This window comes from Oxyura jamaicensis, chromosome 5 (assembly GCF_011077185.1).
Source record: "Oxyura jamaicensis isolate SHBP4307 breed ruddy duck chromosome 5, BPBGC_Ojam_1.0, whole genome shotgun sequence".
Classification (NCBI taxonomy): domain Eukaryota; kingdom Metazoa; phylum Chordata; class Aves; order Anseriformes; family Anatidae; genus Oxyura; species Oxyura jamaicensis.
Window position 1 is genome coordinate 2642117 of NC_048897.1, and position 21007 is coordinate 2663123.

Here is a 21007-nt window from a genome sequence, read left to right on the forward strand (position 1 = left end):
ATTCCACAACGTGAGTTTGTGATTGGCACAAAAACTGTGATGACAGTTTCATACTATCTCTGTTTGGAATCTATTAGAAACATTTCCTTGTGAGCAGCTGTTGATATCTTTTAAAACCAAGAGGGTACCAAAGTAACATCTGTGAAAATAAACTCACTGAAAGGAGACATGCCAGAGCATACAGACCCTTAGAGAAAGCAAAGAGACTTTGGATACCATCGTGAAACCTGACAAATGGATAAAGGGAGTTTAGGGAGGTAGTTTGTATTTGTTGCTTTTCTGTTCTTGCAGAAGCTTGATGAAGCTATTACCCTCAGCCTCCAGCTTCTGGTTGTAGCTCTGAGTATGTGATAAGAAAAGGAAAGAAAAGAATTAGCACTCAAAGTATCTTAAAAACCTGGTTGGCCATAAAAAGCCCATGAAACAGCTCATGAGCTATTGTGTTCTGGCAACAAGATAGAATTTCTGTTTTTGTATTACCAAAATGGTTAATTGTGAACATAAATATATTGAAACCAATACCATAAAATACAATACATTGGAGATTTGAAGTACTCCGTGAAAGCAAAATAGTAATTAGTTGGCCAAACTAACTGATTTTTAAGCCAGATTTGGAAAGTAAACTGGCAATATGAATAATAGAAATACAATTCTTGTTTTTCTTTTTTATGCTGTTTCACAAAAGTTTTGAGCAGCTGCCTTTTCCATGCCATGATTGCCCTAAAAATCATGCAGCATCTGTGATCACCCCGCCTCTAAAATTTTGGCAATCATTAGTGTCCTATTCCTACTTTTGTATCTTCAGCAACTCAACAGTTCACCCTGCAGCCTTTTTGTACCTAGCTGTAAGCTGTGCTAACTGTATACAGTTCTCTTGAGAGTGGTGGCAAACTGCTCCTGGAACAAACTGATCTAATTCAAATAGATTCTCTTAGGAATTTAATGATATTTGTATTTTTTTTCCTTTCTCTCCCCTCTCTTGTTTAATGTGGTGAATGAAATAAATTTGTCCTTTCCATCAGTGGCCTTTGGCTGAGGTATCACTTGCCTGAAAGAAGGATTTTGATTAGGAATAAGGAAGAAATAGCTTAGGAAATGTTCTTCTGAGCTTCTCTGTTGGTACAAAGGCTGCTCAGCAAGCAGAGATGAGGTATGATGCCTTAAGAGGCAGTGCAACAGGGCTATGCATAGTAGACCATCCACTTGGGAAGAAAAAAAAGAAGGATTGTCATTGACTATGGAGTTGGAAATGGGACCTTATTTTATTGCTGAGGGAATGAGCGTGTTACAGAATATTACAAAGCAATACCATTACAGTTCTCAGTGCCATGTTCTACTCTGTCAACGGCTTATCAACATAGCCTTACCTTTACCAAATTCAACTTACTACTGGGAACATTTTACCCTTAGTCACATGTTCTATGTAAAATACAATGTGTAACAGAAATATTAATTTCTGTGAAACCCATCCTCCTCTCAAGGCATTACCAGCTTTCAACTAAATGTATATTCAAAGGTCATGCTTCATCTTTGTATGCAGTAGTTGTCTAAGGAGAAGAAAGGAGTGATACACTATAGAATTTCACCTATCAGAATAAAGCTAGAATATTTCAGAACAAATGTTTACATTGCAATTATGCCATTGAATATACGCTTTTCCAGGAAAAATGCTACTTGGTTTTCAGGAAGTCCTATTTTTAAGATGCATTCTGCACTTTTCTGTCTAACCATGTTAATATTAATGATATTTTTAACCATAGAGAAGTCCCCCTTTTTCTTCTATCTTTAAGATTGGCTTAGGAAAGCAGAACTGATATGTCTCTTCACTCATGATCTATCCCATTTTAGAAGTCTGTTGCCTTAAAATGTTCTTTTTCCTTCATGTTACTGCAGGAATTGCAGTGCTGCACAGGATGTCACGTTTTTTATGGCTCTTTATATGTGGAGATAGCTATTGCCTTCACATTTTCCATACCAAATTGATTATTTGGTGACTGATAGTAGTCTGGGATTGCAAACTTCCAGAGGGCGATCGTCCCATTTTTCCCTGTTGTCAGATGACTTCGTCACTGGTGTTACATGGCAGTTGTATTTGTCACGAATGTAAACTTCTCTGTCAGAAGGATGTGAGGGGATTGCTCATTGTCCTATAACTGTAACAGTGAATGATCTTATAACTAGGTGCTTTTTTTTTCACAGGCCCAAAAGCACCACTCAGCACTGTGCAGCTGGCCAATGAATGCTTGCAGCAGTTGGTGATTTTTATGCACCATCTGTATCATGCATCCTTTCTCCTTGATTATCTTCATTTCGGCATGATTTGGTAGTTATTGAAGTCAAGTAAATATGGAAAAATTATGTATGCTATTGTTATATGTGCATAACACTCATCTGAGAAGGATTTGTGTACTGAGAAGGATGACAAAATGAAAACTCCACATTTTAAAAGCTCACACTAAAAAGCAATGAATGGAATTGTGGGAACTCTGTTTTCATAATTTCCTTAATGCTGCGATTAGTACCCTACAGAGCATTGTGAAACCATCTATTAATCGTATCTTAGGCAGTGATAAAGATGGCTCTGGAATGTTACTTGTATTGCGCATCTCTCTCTTGATGCAAGATTTTGTGAACAGGAGCTGGAACAGTGGCAAGAAGTGTGTGTGGCATCACGTGTCACTAGTAGCAGCAGTATGGCAACTGATACTTTCTTAAATGAAACTTTTTCTGGTGTAGCAATACTATTAGAATAGGTTCTTTATGGTGTTTGTATTTCTCTATTACTAAACCATTTCTATTTTAAATTAACATCCAGATTAAAGATACACTAATTTGTCCCACTGGTTTCATTCAAGCAATTCTTTTTTTTTTTTTTTTCTTTTGTCTGCTGCTTTCCATGTTTTCTTACATTTTATAGTGTTGTTTCCTGTTTTTCCTAAGATATTCCAGAAAACTAATTCATGTGTACTTAGAATCTCTGATTTTCAATTCATAATCGTTGCTGTTAACTAGTAGATAATTCTCAACCGTATTGCGTTATGAAATGATTTGTATGTGAATGTATTACCAAGCTTTGTAGGAGGGGAAAAGTTAACTAATGCTGATACTTCGGAAATTATTTTTGCACAAACTGAAAATTGAACAGTCATTCTACATCAGTGCTTTGTAATACCTTTGATACAATACATTCCTGAAAACTGCTTCTGTTCTGGAATGTACACTTTGAATCAAAAGAAATAACATGCATGTGTATTCAAAACACACTACAGAATCAACGCTACAGAACTATTAAGTGGATTCCTGCATTTTTCAACTAGTAGCTTACATTCTTTAGTATATTCTTTTAGTTTTTTATTCTTTATTCTTTGCTTGCTCAGTACAATAGCAGTGTTCTAGGGAATGTCACTAGGATGTGCCCAATGTAAAATAATCTCTGAATTTGCTCTGAGCAGCATTCATATTAGAATTATTATTTTGGTGCTTCAGTGTAGCAGGGAGCATAGCATAAAGCAAGACCAAGAAAAAGGAAAACTCAAGCTCTGCTCACAAAATTACTGGAATGCAATTCATGCATTCTGATGGCTTCAGGGAGTATCTTAATAACATAAGTACTCCCACCCCCACACTCTGCTTGTGTTTCTTCCACATGACTTTTGGAGCAATGATCTCTCAAGCTTGAGCTCTATAAATCCCTCTTTCTTTTTTTTTTTTCTCTCCATTTGCCTTATTTTGAAGGATTGCTCATTGCCTACGTTTCATGCTTTCATTTGCATTTACTCATTTGTAATTTAGTAATTGGTTGTAAACAAATCATCTGGAGATGGAGTCAATGACAGAGAACGAGACAGTTTCCTGATGCATGCCAAGTACAATCGTTAGGTTCTGCACGAATTTCTGAAATCCGCGAATTCTGCACGAATTTCTGAAATCTTCTCTAGCTCTGTGTGTGCTGAGACTCAAAACAGGCTACAAAGAAGCATCAGAAGAATTAACTACTGATAACTTAAACAGAATGTTGTTAGAAATTATTACTTCTATGCAGGTATGTGCTGTCGAAATCCATTTTCTCTGTACTCTTATCAAGTCATTGCCAGCTACAATTGTTTTTTTTTTTTTTTCTTCTTTTTTTTTTTTTTCTTCCAGAATCTTAATCTCTACTATTGCTTTAGTGAATTTTTAAGCAAGTATGTGCCCACATAGAATCACAGAATTGTTTGGATTGGAAGGGACCTTAAAGATCGTCTAATTCCACCGCCTGCTTCCAAAGGCAGGGACACTTCCCCACAGACTAGGTTGCCCAAAGCCCCATCCAACCTGACCTTAAATACTTCCTGGGGTGCGGCATCCACAACTTCTCTGGGCAACTCGTGCCACTGCCTCACCACTCTTAAATTAAAGAATTTCTTCTGAATATCGCATTTAGATCTACCCTTTTTTATTTTAAAATCATTACTCCTTGTCCTATCACTGCACTACTTGATATAAAGCACATCTCCAGCTTTCTTTTAGGTGTCTTTTAGGTATTGGAAGGCCAGTTTAAGGTCTTCTCTTCTTTAAGATTCTCTGCCCAGCCTGTATTTGTGCTTGGGATTGCCCCAGCCCTCATGCATACAATAATTTTTGCATTTTGACTCTATATTCTTTCTATAGCAGCCAGAGTATAAACAAATGCTTTATCCATTTTTTTTTTCCCTGTACATACCTACAGTATTTTTTCCAAAATGCATTTTTATTATGTTATTCTGCTTAATGCTGTAACTCCTTTTGATTTTGGTCTAATTCCTGGCCTGTTATGATGAGTAATCAAGTGTCTCATTCATCTAGAAAGATTGCTGTATTTATGAATTGATTATCTTCCTTCAGCAGCTCAATTACTCAGTATGACTGCTTGCTGAGGATTCCTCAAAGCAAGAAGAATTGTGCCACTTTTTTCCTCCTCTTTCTCTGGAGCAGTTTGTGGAGTCAAATTGTGGAGAGGGTTCTGTGTGTTGCTTTTTTTTTCCTCCTGTTATTTGATTTTGCAAGATTCAGGAATGGATTAGAAAAATATATTTTTCCTAAGTAAACAGGAAGAGGAGTTATCATCTGGTTCTCAGCTTGTTATAAAATCACTAAAAAAAAACAACAACCCACATTTAAAAAAAATACCAATTTTGAGAATTCATTTGGGATCATTTTGGTAGAACTTATCACAGTACAAAGTTATAAGGGGAACCTGGTGTTTTTCTTACTTTATCAGAATAAATTCATTTTTTTGCCCTATTTCCTTTTGTTACTGATAATGGTCTCCTGAACATTTTAAAATCATCTCATTTATAAAATCATCAGAATGGTAAATATGCAAATAATATTTTGATTATGATTGATTGTGATGATTTATTGAGTTTCATGCCTTTTTATTATATCCTAATGGTCAGTGGTTTTGATTTATACAAAGCTGTTTTGTCAAGCAGAGGAAAAAAAAAAAGCTTATGCAAAACTGTTCCAAAGGCCTGTATTGTAAGGCTTCTTCCACAGAGCTGAAATGATGGCCTACGTTATTTTTTGGTAATGTAAGTGCTGCTTTCATAAGATGTAGCCTTATTCTAGTTGACAATAGTTCTGTACTAGGACCAAATCCTATTCATATGCATTTATTGTATAACTATTTATTGTATTGATTATATTGATATAGGTACCAGAAAAATGGAAGATGACAAATTTAACAGAATCTTAAAAAGAATTCCAAAGCCGGTGTTAGAGGCAAAAGATCTGTAAGATTCATTTCTGTACCAAGCAAATCTGGAGAAACTTTGAAAGAGTCATCGGATATGTGGTTGACTGTGTTATATTAGTATATCACCAACATAGACCTGTTCTTATCAATAAACTATACTTAAATTTTCTGTTGTTGGCAAGGCTTTTCAATAATCACTGTTAGAAAAATGAAGGTCTGCTGCAATAAGAGAAATTGTCTTTTTGTGAACTTGTAAATCAAAGGGAACAGAAAAAAAATGGAATATATGGTTATTTTTCATAATAAAGCAGTGCACAGATTGATCTTATAATGTTCAAGGAACTGTGCTGAATCGTGTCATCATTAGAATAAATTATCTGGAAAGCAGAGTGTCTTGAGTTTTTCCAAACAGAATCAGTATAGGAAACCTTAACATTATATTTGGTTATAAATAATTTTGACGTAATGCTTACATTTTGAGTGTCAATGTTTTGTATTCTTCTCTAACACAGAGTAAGAGTGAAGAAAGCTTGCAAGGACTATGTATTGAGATTTGGGAGAAGGTCTTCCTCTGGTTACGTAATGAATTAAAAATAAAGAAATAAAATCTGAATGATACTAAATAAATATATGCATATAGTATTTTGTGAAGAATAACACTATGTTACTCAGTACAGTATGTGGAAGCATTTTTTGCATACTATGTGAAAACATTAAAACAAATGACAGCTACAAACACAAACTACTTTGCATTCCATAAACGTAAATCTTCACTGGGTAGAAAAGAAGCTATCCCTCCCCTGTCCCCCTGAGTTGTTCTGTATTTCATTGATATGTTTTATGTGCACTTAAACAACCATCAAAATTTTCAGTTTAGTTCAATTTGTTTTGGTTCAGGTTTAACAAAATGTTAAAATACCACTTCAGGTTCATTTCTGGCTCAAAGAAAAGATTTTCAGTACATTTTTAGGAGTTGAATTCAACTGACTTCATTAAATGCATAATTCAAAACAATGGCTTTAAATGCTCCCATTTTCTTGGTTATGATCTTAATATGCATTGCTTAAGAAAAACTGTGAAACGTTTTGTCTAGCAGTTGTTGCTGTTTATTCCATATATATTTTTTGTGTATTGTAATATGAATATGAAAATGTATTTTTAAAGTCACTTCCAGGTTTTGACAACACATAACTGTTTTTATATTTATGCATAACTGAGTTTCTTTAAAAACTGAATTCACCAGGCAAACCATCATAGGGCCTTCACTAGCATTAAATACCTGGCTATCTATGTGTGTGATAATTTAACATCTCACAGATATAACCTACCTTCCTGTGTCCTTTAGAATCCTTGTCATCAAAAATTTACTCTCCATGTAAGAGTGACATCAGTATCAACTACTATCAGATTTATGAGACTGTTTCTGCCTTAAAATTTTCTGTCTTCTTCTTGCCCATGAACCTGGAGCTGGTTGCTGAAGGTCTTTAAAAGTCTCTTTGGTGGTGGTCTCTATCTAAAATCTTCTATTTTAGCAAATTCAGCTTCAAAGAACTGAATTATTTTCTGAATATCTCAAGGTGGATGATTGTGCATATCTTTGAGACATTCATGGGAAGCCCCTACCCTCCACTTAGCTTCTGCTGCTATTTAGGTTTTAATTGTAACTCTGTGTTGTTTTTTTCAAACGGGGGTCATAGAATTATTTTATTTTCTTGATCTAGTGGTGCCTTTTGATTTTGCGAATAACTTCAAAGTCATTTATCTTTGGCCCATCCTGTGGAGCTGAACTCTGGCATCATCCGGACTCCCCTTTGTCTTTCTAGATCATTGTGTTGGGATGTACCGTGCTGGAACAAGTCTGTGAGAATGGCATTCAGTTTTTATCTGTGGCTCTCCCTTGGTCAGACTTCTTAGCAGAAGTGTTCCCAGAGCAGGGACTCTGGCAGGAGGCAGCTCAGAACCACGGAGAGCTCTTCAAATACTGGCGCATGGAATGGCAGGCTTCTCATCCTTCCTGATGCAGTTGCCACTGTGAGGCTGAACGGTTCAGAGATAAAGGAAGTTGAGTGGAAGGGATAACAAAAACGATGCTGCAAATAGGAATGAGAAGATAATGTCTGGTATAAAAGAGTAGGGAGTAGATGAAAGAAGTGTAACTTGCAAGTTCAAGAATTGTGCGATGCTGCTGAAGGACAGCTAAACATAGGAACAACTAACCATGAAATAGCTACATCTGTATTACAAATTGAACGGGGTGTTCACCACAAAGGAAAACACTGCATTTCTCCCAAATAGCAAGTCCAAATGCAAGGATTCTAAGAGTTTAATGGCTTTGTAAATAGTATTGTAAACTTGCCTAAGAAATAAGGAAAACATAACTGTAGTTTTTTCTGAAGGTTTGACCTTTTTTTACAACCATATTTCAGACTCCACATTACTCTTCTTGTTACTGATCTGAAATACTTGAATGGTGTTTCATTAGAATTAACTGTGAGAAAATATCCAAATTTAGCTTTTAAGTCCTTCCTTAGAATATGGTATTCATATAGTTTTCATAATTACAGGCTTTATATGACATCAGTCATATTTTTATAATAGTTTATGAAATAAAGTAGCCCTTTTTAAATATATATTTTTCTATTGGTAAAGTGATTGGTACAGACAAATATAAATACAATGATCTTGCATATTAACAGCACCACCATGATAGCCAATTTTTTAAATTACTAACAGCTATGTTAAAAACAAAAATGAGAATTCCGATTAATAGTGTAATCTTAATGCTTGATATAATCAGAATTAAACAACAAGCTTCACAGGTGCTTTAAACTCAGCAGATTTGAAAGTCTTTTGTGATTTTCCCATACTATGTTACACCAGTTTTGAAAGGAAAAGCTGTTGGCAGCTTTATCTGAGATTCTGACTTGCAACTTTCACAGTCCTGGTTTGTTCATAGCCTTGCTGTTGTAGAAAGTTGAGTGTTTCAGTTCCTTCATTTTTAAATTTAGAAAAAATAGATCACAGATCAGCAATGCACTTGAATGTAGTGTGGCCATGATCAGATGCAGTAAGCAGTCTGGTTTTGGTGGCATGGAGCTCCGTGAAAGCTGTGCAGCGGAGTAAATTAGGCAACGTGAACCTATATGCTAATACAGATAAATTGCTTCCCATACTTGAATTAACTCATTAGTTAACTCATCAGATATCTCTACTGTCTTTGTGGTGTGTAAGGTTCAGTGTCCCAAAGTAAAAGTTTTCTATCTATGAAAATAAAACAGTGTTTAAAAGAAAAGTGGAGTGCTGAGAGGAATTTTTACACATTAAGATACATATAATGTGGCATAATGGAATTAAATTTAAGGCAAATACTCCTTTATCATATGGCACTATTAGTATTTCAATAGTCTTCAGTGTTTTTTTTCTAGTAAAAACAACGGTAGAAAACAGTCTTAAATTAGAAGGTGGTGATACAAATTGAATCTATTATATTTCAATAATGATCACTGCAGATATTTTCTGTCTGATGTGCTTAACTCAAAATCGTATTCTAGTGTTTCTTTTACTTGGTTGTCAAATCTCCCAATCTCCAAGTCTCCTGAGTGTAGCAAGGAAGGCATTTAGCTCAGCTCTGTGACTCCTTTTCAAGCTTCTGAATATGGTATAGCCTTCCCTACAGCAGGAGTTTGAAAAACCTCCTGGTTGCAAATAGCACTCCAGTTTTCTTGTGGCTGCCAAGTGTCATGCAGTTTTGCATAACAATTACAAACTCTGTAGCTTTCTTATCTGTCTGTTTTTCAGCTTGATTTATAAACATCCAGCTGAGTTGTGAACAGGCTGCTGCTAAGTTTCTTGTTGATTAGATGTTGCATATTGCTTTGATGCCAACCAAAGAAGAAACATCCTACCTCTGATCTTGCTTCTGATGTTTGCAGCCGTTAAGGAATGGTGTGGGGAAGCTGGTGGCAGAGAAGCAGTTTAAAGTTGGTTTAGCACCAAAAGAATGGAAGGATCAAATACTAGCTAAAGGTCATTCGTTCCTGCCCTTGCCACTCTGTTCCTTACCCAATGTATTGAGATTATACAGGCATTTGGCAGCTGTGCTGTCCCCCAGGCAACATCAGTATCCCTCACCATTATCTCCCATTTCTGCCTCTGGTAAATATCCATTCCTGATGGTGAGGATAGGCCTTTGGAGGAAAAAAAGTCAAAATCAAAATCAAAAGTTAGGCCATTGTGGCTAAAAGTTGTCTGAAAGATTATCAAGCTCAGTAAGCATTTGTGAGTACATTTTAACTGGCTAGAGTGCCTTGCAATCCATTCTTGTGAGAAGTGATGGCTAATGTGTAGCTTACGTGCAGTTTAAATGCAACTTGTGTTTTTGAGTCACGCTGTGATTAGTAGTCAGTCATGCTGACATAGAGGCTGTGGGTTAATATAAATTCTCAGCTGTTGGAAGAAGTCAACCAGCAGCATGTTGCATTGATCAAATGTTCCACTGAGTCTTGCTCTGATCTCTTCATCTCTTCAAGATACATGGCATAGTAGGTGGCTATCGACCATGTTAAGATTTGGTATGCAGCTTGGTAGGCTAAAGAGACTGGCCTTTGTTGCTCTTGACTTTTACTGATAGTGGTGTTTTACACAACTGTGGGTATTAAGTTCTGTGCTCTGTTAAGAACATAGTAAGTTCTAAGTTCTCTAAAGAAAGGGATGGGCTGTTTCTATTCAATGATTCTAACCTGACTAGTGCAAGCCAGAAAATTCTTTTCAAACTCTTGTGTGATTACTATATTTTTGTAAGCGTTTTTGAAGCTTCATTTTAAATGGAATGAGTGACAGAGAATCCATTATCTCATTACGTTATCTGTTTCAATAGTTAATTCCTTTAGCTGTTATACATTTACAGATGTAGACCATCCTTTCCCCTTTCTCATAAGCTTAATTTATCTAGGTTAAACTCCTAGACCTTGGATTTTGTTACGCCTTTGTTTGCAAATGCAAGAAGCGATTCATCATCAGAAATCCTTTCATTTTTAATGTAAGTTATGGTGTCCTGCTAACTTTCATTTATTTTATAATGTTTTTTTCAGACTCAACACTCATTCTTCCTATTCTCTTTTGGAATGAGGATTTGCAAGGGCTATCAGTAGATTATTAACTTATTACGGTGGAGGAAGATCATGCTTGGTGTTTCGAATTTTTATAATTCATTCTTGGCTGTGACTATGCTAGATTAGGGTTGTATAGTGTTAATTCAGTAAGCAAACAGGAATAAATAAACCCTCTCTCTTACATAATTGTTCTCTTCATTTACTAAGATGACTATATCTTACAGAGACATTTGGTTAGTTCATATAAGACAATTTTTAACCTTGCTGTGTTTCTGGTTAATGTATTATTTTAATACTTAAAAGGAATTGTGCAACTGAAGACTCATTTATCCATTGCTTATTAAAATGAGTCTCTATATATAATTTCAATGGAAAAGCATATTGTTCCTGCAGATTACTGTTCTCTTTCTAAAAGAAAAACCTCTATTTGCTTTTTGTCGAAGTGTTTTGACAGAGAACCTTGAGAGTGTTTGAAAAGCAAGCTGTATTTCTCTTTTCCTTTTAAGGTACAGTCCCCTCTTTTGTTTAACATTGCATCAATTGTCTACTGAAACTTCAACAGCTGTCTGCATGAAAAAAATGCTCAGAAATTACTGCATCTTTTTTCAAGCTTTCAAATGTAGTATGTTATAAAAACTGTAATCACTTGTTTTTATTACCTTATGTAAACAGAGGGTTGCTCAATCTTATCAAACGGTATCTGTTTAGATGGTTGATGACATCCCTAGTTCTAAAAAGTTATTATTTTGGTTAATTCTGAACTCTTGTTGAACTATTTCAAATTCAGTGTCCTATATACACTTCCATCTTAAAAATCCCAAGTGCAGTGGGTGTACCTTCCTGCCAGGGAGTTTGTTGTGGTGAAGATCAGAAATTATAATATTTGAAAGTTTCATTATTGAATAAATCTATACTTGTGATGGAATTCAAAAGGATGGTGAATTCCATCAAGAAAATGTTTAATTAGAGAATAATCTGTTGATTATGTAAATAATCCGCTCATCTGACACAAAATTATAAGGGAGTATAGCGAGAGAAAATTACACAGATTGCTCAGAGAAATCCACAGAGATATAAAATTGGGCTTTTACAAAAATAGTGGTAAAGATGAAGGTGTGGATGTAGAAGTAAATAGTAAATAAGCCACATGATTATGTTTACTTATGTCTTGTGATGCATGTAGATAGAAGTTGAGAAGAAAAAAAAAGAAGCAACTTTATACAATAATTAAGTGTATGTGCACAGTGCACAGTCCAAACGCTTCTTAAAATCCAACAGGCTTGGTGCCGTGACTACGTCCCTGGGGAGCCTGTTCCAGTGTCCAACCACCCTCTTGATAAAGGACCTTTTCGTGATATCCAAATAGTGTGACTGTCCCAAAACCAGATTCTAATGAAAATTAAGTGACAAAGTAGAGAGGAGTTGTGATGAGAGTCAGAATAATGTGCAAGATGAATTGTTTTACTTTGGATACTGGACTATTAGAACAGGCTAACGTATGACAGCACCAAGTGAAAGGATGAAAAATAAGAGTTTCTGTTCATAGAACAGGAGCTCATCAATTTGAAGAGATATATGTGCAAAAAGATTTGGAGCTATTACATCCTCACAAAATGGTTGAGGACTGCTAAAAGTAATGGGACCATGAAAAAGACAAATTCAGTCCTAGGATGCACGAGAGAAAGCAGGTCCAAGAGAGAAAAGAAAGCACTTGCTTTGTAGAACATAGTGATAACACCTTGCACATTACATATACAGTTCTGATTCCTGATGTTCTGAAAAGATTGAATCTGAAAGGGAACTTGTCCAGGATGCAGAAAATTTGTAAGTCTCTCATAGCAAAGTGCCTGTTCTATTTAGACTAGCACGTAAGTCTGAGCAAGGATGTGGCTTCTTTCTGTAGACAGGTTCTGGGAACAGAATAGGACAGGAATTGCACTCTGTAAACCGAGTTCATACTAGCACAAGAAAGCTCTAGTATAGATATGCTAAGTATGGATTTAATTTAGAAATCAAAGGCAGCCTTTAAACATTAGAAGAATGAGTTTTGGAACAGCCTTCCAATAACGTGTTAAGAAAAACCATTTATTTATTTATTTATTTATTTATTTATTTTTAATTGGTTTGTAAACAGGTTTCTGTGACATGGTAACCTGAAATATCAGGGTGTAGATTTTGACTAAGAATTTTTTTCTAAGCTACTTACTACCTAGCTGAGATTATGAACATGATGTTTTCATTAAATGAATAGTTTTTAACCCTTAATGAAAAATACATTGTACACATTGTGAATGATATTTGCAATCTGTTTGCTTATTTGTATCAAATGCTACCTAGTCATTTTAGTTCTAAAAGGATTATTTCTTTAGTCTCCAGTCCTTTGTCAGAAGCATTGCCATCACATCATTGTTACATAGGAACAGGAATTGGCAATTTTGTGTTTGCTTTTTTCTTTCTCCTAAAAGCAGAGCAGGTTAATATGCTTAGACTAGCATGTTTTCCCAGGTGAAATCTTAAAAATACTGACTTAAATAAGTCATGTTAAGAAAAACTAACAATAAGAGTGTCCAGTCTAAGTTACATGCACAGTAAAACATACTTTTTGAGTGTTCCACGTTTAGTGATCAATACATCATTGTGCTAGTCCTTAACAGTGGAGTGAATTTTGTATTTCATGCTCTGAAAAATAATTTTAGGTAATTTACATGCCATTAAGTATTATGGTGTATGTATTAGCTCTAACGATGCATGAGTTTTACTTCAGGAGTAGTTTTTTTCTTTTCAATTTACGTAAGGTACCCTTGAAACCAGGTCAGTAGGTAGTTGAGCCAAAAGTACATTTGCTTAGCTTGCTTTGAACTGAGTCTAAAATAATTTGAAACTGTGTGTTGCCAAGGAAAAGGCTGTAATGCTATTCTAGGGCCATAATTCTGACTGGCAACCAAAAACAAGCAAGCAGGAAGTCTCCACTCTATCACTGGATTTGTTATTGAAATCATGTTGGGAACAGTAAGTTCTCATTTAAATCCTTGACATCTTTTCACTTAAAGTGATGGTATTGAGTTAGTCAAGTTTCTGATTTGTAAGTATCTTCTAAAGGAAGACATTATGGGGGGCAAGGTGAGGAAAGAGAGTATATATTTTTTTTCATTCATTAATTGTTTTGCTGTAGCAAAAGAACTTTTATATGGGTGCATATTATTTCTTCTGATGGCAGAGCTACACCTCAATCTTTTTTTTTTTTTTTTTTTTAAAAAAAAAACATTTTAATTAATTTAGTGTTCTCTACCATTTCCTTTAGTAATTTTGTAAACGCTGCATTCTTTCATTTGAAGTAGTGGTTTTTAATCAAACCTTTCATGCTAATTTGACTACAGAATGTTTTGTACTCTTACAGTGAATTGTGGCTTACATGTGTAGTGTGAACAATTTGATTTTTAAGTCATTGAAGCAGACATTTATTTTTATGTAAATATTCTGTCTTCTTTTTAATGGAATCTAAATAAATTTGTGACACTAACCACTTTTTATGTGCTGTGCATTTGCCAGTAAATAAAATTTAATTTGACTTCCTTTCTCACAATATTAGTTTCCATTCAATTGATGCATTAAAGATTGTGTATTCCTAATGATTTATAATAGCAAGTACTTATCAAAACTTTCTTATTTCATTAAATAATGTGTTTTATATTGAGTTTTTATAATAAAGCTACAGGGTTAAATTAGACCTGAGAAGTAGCTTACTACTAGGTGATACTTTACTTTCAATTTAACTTTAACTTTTTGTCATCCATTTTTTGGGTGATTGGAAGTAGAGATGTAAGCATACACTCTCCCACCTAGAACTTGAACTTCAGTCCATAGGGGCTTTATGTTAATTGCTCCTGCAGGTAACTGATTTAACTCCAGGCTTGCTTTGCTTACAGCAGCAATCCACTGTGGTCTGAGTATGGCCTATATTCTATATATACTCTTTATTCGTGCTGTGATCTAAAAGTTTGCAGGAGAAGCCAATATTCATGGAGACAGACCCACACTTTTGGCAAGTTAAAGCAAATCATGTATTAAGCTTTCTTCGAGATCTGTAGAAGATTATATTCTCCTAGCGTGGGAATCTGACCTTGCTTTCAAAAAAAAAAAAAAAAACAATCTGCACATAACTCATCTTGTCATAGATGCATTAAATGGAAAGGCCTGAGAGAGGTACTACAAAGCTTTTCCATTTCATTAGTAGCATTCAGTTTTTAAATGATTTACCTTGTGTGCCATCTTAGTACTCTTAAGTAAAATTTTTGCGCCTCTTTTAAAATTATACAAACAAAAATCTTCCAGCATTCTAACTATACATTTTTTCAGCCTTTAAAACTATTTTTTACCTTTGAATATTTCTGTCTGGAAGTAAGTGCTCTGTGTATGGGTGAGTTTGAAAGTTAATGGGGGGTCTTTTCTCTAAACTTGAAATGGAGTTGAAACAAAAGAAAAATTTAAGTGAAAGGAAAAAGAAATTAAGGCGAAAGAAGGATTAAGCAGAATAATAATTTTGGAGAATGTGGGTGTGGATAACATCTCAGAAGAAATTGGGTAGATTTCCAGCTTTGAGAATTGGAAATAGAGGTTATTTTGGAAAGGATGAAGGATGAAGAGGTGTAAGAAGCTTGAAGATTTTGAACATGTTTATATGTTAAAGCTTAAAGTTTGTTCTAGATAAAATGAGGAAATTCTTGCAGTCATTGAATGTTTGCCAAGTAGCAAATGAGGAGGTGATTTTGCATTTTTTTTAAATGAATGCAGTGCTTTTCGATGTGAGAAGGTATTACTTTTTAAGGATTTTTTGTACTTTTAATAATAATACCTGTCAAACTGGGTTTGGTAGTTTTAATGCAGAAGAAACCCATTTCTAAAAATTAGGTTTCTAAGCTCAAGCCTGATTTTCAGATCTGTGAACACAACAATGCCGCATAGACTTCACTTGAAATCCCCTCTTTTTACTTTTTAAATTTTCAGTGTTCTTCGCATCTGTTTCAGCAAGTGCAGTGGAAGGGTAAAGAGAGAAGTTGTGTTGTCTTACAATTTTAAGCAAGAAATAAAATCTTGGCTTGAATTTTAGATGGGAATTTCAGTGGTCACTAGAAATTTAGAAGGAAGATATGGGTTATTTGCGTAGAAACTATTGCTTACAGTCTTTGCAGTGCTTGCCGTTGCTTATTTGGTGTTACAACTGCTTCTAGGCCAATCTATGTACCAATATATTGTTAGAAATGGCAATAACTGTTCTGTTACAGGGTATTAGTCATGTTATAAGATAGTGGAGAAGAGAGTTCATAAAAGCGGAAAAAAAAGGAAAATGAATTTATAATTGAATAAAACTCTTTGTTGTTGATAAAGGAGAATATGAAGTTTACCACTGAATGATGTTTGATGTATTTTAAAGTGTGAAATGACACTTTAACTGGTAAATATTTCTCTTACAAAAAGTCATGTTTCTTCTGGCCATTTCAAACCCACAATTAATGGAATATTCTTTTTGTAGTTGTGCCTGAGCTCAGTGTATTTAGTGTGGAAAGTTAAAAATGTTTTCTTTTTCCGTTTGACAGAATGTAGTAATGTTTTCAGTCATTATTCTGAATGTTAATGACAATACACGTAGCTTAATTGCAGTCAAATATATTTTTACATATCAGAATTATAATTTCTTTTTTTTTTTTTAATTCTTTTCACAGAGTATACTTCAAGAATGATACAATGTTAATGCTTTCTGTGTTCAGCTCTGTAAGGATCTTCTCTAAGGAGCTGCAATAGGACAAACACAGAATAATTTTTCTCCGGTACAATGTGGTGAAGCAGAGGAACTGAAATTGTGCACTTTTTTTGTACAGGCTAAAGACTTAAAATGTTTGTTATTTAGTGAGCAGAAGCAGTTCTGGAGTGAATTGAACATCTGAAAATGCGGCCATGGACTGGTTCCTGGCGTTGGATTATGCTCATCCTCTTTGCTTGGGGAACTTTACTTTTTTATATTGGTGGACACCTGGTACGAGACAGTGAGCACCCAGATCATTCTAGTCGTGAATTATCCAAGATACTTGCTAAACTTGAACGTTTAAAGCAGCAAAATGAAGACTTAAGGAGGATGGCAGAATCTCTCAGGTAGGATCTGAAAATAATTAAACCTATTCAGAAAATGGTTGTATGAAATATCAAAAATTAAATTATTTTTTTTAAACTTCACATTTAGTACATGTTAAAGTATAAGGCACTGTTTCAATCAGTGTTATAAATGCAAGTATGTTCCAAAATGTTTAAAGAAATTAAATAATGTTTTACATTTAATTTTGCTCTAAGATGGTCATTAATTAATGGTGTCCAAGTGCTGTTGCCACAATAACCCTTCAACAAGTGCAATTGGTATGATATTTAAACCAATTAGAACAGCTAGCAACTTTTCTGTGCTTCCATGTGCAGTAACTGGAAGCATTCATTTTCAAAGCAGTGAGAATTTGTATAGTTTGTTGAAGATACCGTGAACTTGTTCAAGGGGGACAAGCGCAGAAGATTTATATGCTGTTGTAGGAAACCAGAGGAGCAAAACTCAATACAATATTGTAGGGAATTGAAGGGTGGTATTTTTTATATTTATTTATCTTTTAATCTCTAAGTGAGCTGAATTCATTTACTTTCTCTACCACAGTTCCATACAGGCGATTAATAAATACATGTGCAGAAGTGGTCTGATCAGAATAACCTGGGCAGACAAGATAGACACTGGGCATTGGCTATTGAATCCTCATAGTGTCTCCTGGGTTCTTTTTGGTTGGCAATGGGAAATTCATTTTGGTCTTGCCTTTTAATGCTCTTCATTGGCAGATACCATTTTGGAGCTTCTACCTCACTATTTGGCTTTGCCCTTTATGAATCACTGGAAAAATCTGAATTGTACCCATTTCTTCATTTTCCTTCTTTACTTGTTCTACAGGTCTAGTCCTGTTCTTCATCTTGTTATTTTATCTTCAGATCAGTTTACTTCTCTTCATTTGAATGAAATCACACATTAATTCTGTAGCAGTTAAATGAATACCTTTCCTTTTAACCCCATTCCTTCTAACTCTGTTCTGATATTTCTTCTTGTGCGTTCTCTCTTTCATGCATATCCAGGGCTATTTGATCAGCTAGGCCGTGAACTGACTTCCCCATCTTACTGAAATATCTTATAATTGCATTATGTTCCTGGTTTTTGGAATGTGCTGTAGATACAGCTGCATGCTGACAAGACTTCTTACCTCAGGCTCTGTGTTTCGAAAAATGTTTTGGACATATTAGCCCTGAAGACATACCTCAACATTCATGCAATGCGGCACAGAGGTGCGCTAACGCTGCTGACCTAAGCAAAGGTGATTTTCACCTAGAGTACTATGGCCATGAATACCTGAGTGGGCTGTAGTTGAATAAATTCAATTAATTAATAGATGGTAACAACTACAGCAGCCAAAAGTTAAATATTTTTATTGATGAAATGGTGTAATAGAGAGTACGTTGCTGTAAAGAAACATAAGCAAGATCCTGTATTTAAATGCATATAACAGCTTTAAATTCTTTCAATATTAAACAATAATAGGCCACCTTAGGGCTTCTTGTCTAAGAGAGGAAATATTTGGCCCTGAATGTAAGATTACCACTCTCATGCTTTCAGCTTCCCACCTTTGGCTGACTTGAATGAGTGGTATTGCACACTCATTGAAATATGACCATTTCAAATTACACGGTGGCTAGAAAAGAGTAAGTGTTCTTGATTTTGCAGATGACAGGGTACTCTTTTTCTTTTAAGGAGGAGGCAGTTGATTCTGTGATGCAGACATAAAGTATATTTTAGGCAGCGATGATTTTCTTAAACACCTTTTTTTCCTTTATTTTTGTACATTCAGAAAAATACTGTATTTTCAGTGCCAATTTTTAAATAGTAGTTTATACCGTTGATAATTTGCCATGATTTATATAAATAAAACCATTAGTTTATTTCTAATCTAAGCATGTTAGAACAGAACATTCCTTCTCTATACTTCAGATAATTACTGCAATTTTCTAGAATTAAAGTAGTGATCCAAAACTGTCTTAACTGGACTCAGCACAGATTCTGTGTGAATATGTTGCTGAAAGATATTTCTGAAACCTTTCTTCCTAGTGGTTCAATGTAACCACAGGAAAATTTGAAACTCTTGCACAAGAAAACCTGAAATGACTTTCAAGACCTGTTTGAATAGCAGTACTCCTACATATTCAGTAGTCAGTGCTGGCTAGAAATGAGCCATCCTGGGACTGGAAGGCATAGTTTTTTAAAGGAGGTGATCTGAGATTGGTGACGTACTAGACTCTGAGGGGAATAATATATCACAACGTAAAGCCTTTTCAGTATTTCTGTTGTGCAACATCCACAATGTTGTTTCTGTAGAAACTTCACAAATAGGTTTGAGATACGTTTTTTGGTCATCCTTCCACATTATTAAATCAAAAAAGAGAGAAAGGATTTCCGTTTCTCTTTTCTATGTTTGCCAAATAGAACAGACAGTGTTAAAAATAACTATTGGATTTAAAATACCCCATTTATAGTTTTAAATATGGCTATTTACAATGAGGCAGTAGCCAACAGACTGTGGTTTCAGTATGTGTTCTGTAACAGATTACTGCTGCTGTGAATATGTATTAAAAAACAACAAAAATTAGAGAAGATAACTATTACTCTAGATATATATTATAACGTACAACAGAGTTAAGCAAACTCATGAATTTAAACATATTTGAACAGTAATTCTAGCTTAAAGTCCCTAGGAATTTAAATGCAAGAGTACCTAGCTGGAGCACTCTTTTGTTGCAGCAATAAACAGGAATCTGACTAACTTTATTAGTAAACATATTTTTACATAATTAGATAAAACTTGTGGGTGGAAAAGAAGCCCCAAGTAAACTTATTTCAGTGGACAAAGAGGCTTTGTGAATGGCAGAAAATTACCATCATATCTAGCTGTGCCATTAATAATAGATACCTAGGGCAGGGGGCAATGGACAGAAAGCAAATATGATTACAAAAAATGCACAGTTTAATAAAATTAGAAGTCATTGAAACAATTTCCATTTGGAAGTTAGAAAAAAAAAAATAGTATTTGATCTTTAATTACATGGAGACCTTAGTTATATGGTAAAATACATTTCAATATAGTACATTTCAGTTGCCCATCATTTCCCATTATCATTGATTCCTGTGGCTTCTCTGACTTCATACTCCCATGATAAAAGAGCACAGTCCCCTGAGATGGTAGAAAGTAAGAGCTGGGCTGTGCATGGATGACATCTGGCCATCCATGCAGGCCAGCACATGGCAACAAGAAGTGATCTTTCCACTGTGAGATTTGAATGCTCTTTCGCTGCCAATTTATGTAGCAGCCCTTCATCTCCAAAACCAAGAAATCAGACCATGTGAAACACACCTTATACACATCCAAAATCAACCATTTAAAAGTTGAGACATGCTGTATCCATGACAAACCTTTACAAAACTTTGCTTAGCCCTCTTTTGTTTTGTAACACTTAAAAACACATTAGATCGTGTAATTTTTCCCTGGTTGCTTTTCTCCTATGCAGGATGCGTAGGGTGTAGAATTAGGGCTTAGGTGAGTGAGAAGTCTGTTTTGTTTTGTTTTGTTTTCCTAACATTTGTATGTTTGATTTCATGGTTCCTTGCACTAGTGCAAGTTGGAGCAATCCTATCTTTGAAAATTGCTTGAATTTAAGATATCCCTTTATTAATTAAGTGCTTTTTTGTATTGCACCTCTGATGACTTCAGGCATCATCTCCTTTTTAGAGTGCATTTGGAAAGCCTTAGGTGAGAAGTTAATGTAGTTTTTCCTTTTGTTAATATGCTGCTCTTTAAAAACTTTACTTGTGAGCAATAAAGAGTCACAGAAATATACCAGTGATGCAGAAGATACATGACATTAAAGGTGTTTTGTATTGCCTGGATTTTAGAAGTTATGTGCACAATTATTGTGACATAATGAAATTTGGAGAATTACCATAATCCTTACATGTTTATAAACAATATTGGCGTAAGCACATGTGGGTTAATTTTAGAAGTAGCCTACATCTCATTAGTGCAAAATAGTAATAACATGGAGTTCTTTTATAAATTTT

General features: G+C 34.9%; 1 protein-coding gene across 5 annotated transcripts in view; it reads left to right on the top strand.

Annotated features, from left to right (window-relative positions):
* Window positions 1–21007, top strand: part of FUT8 (fucosyltransferase 8) — a 105335-nt gene that overhangs the window by 30160 nt on the left and 54168 nt on the right. For all 5 annotated transcript variants that reach the window (XM_035328239.1, XM_035328238.1, XM_035328241.1 and 2 more), the window contains one exon: window positions 16548–16974. In XM_035328239.1, the coding sequence (XP_035184130.1) occupies window positions 16772–16974 (203 nt within the window). In that variant the 5' untranslated portion in view covers window positions 16548–16771. The remainder of the gene's footprint in view (window positions 1–16547; window positions 16975–21007) is intronic.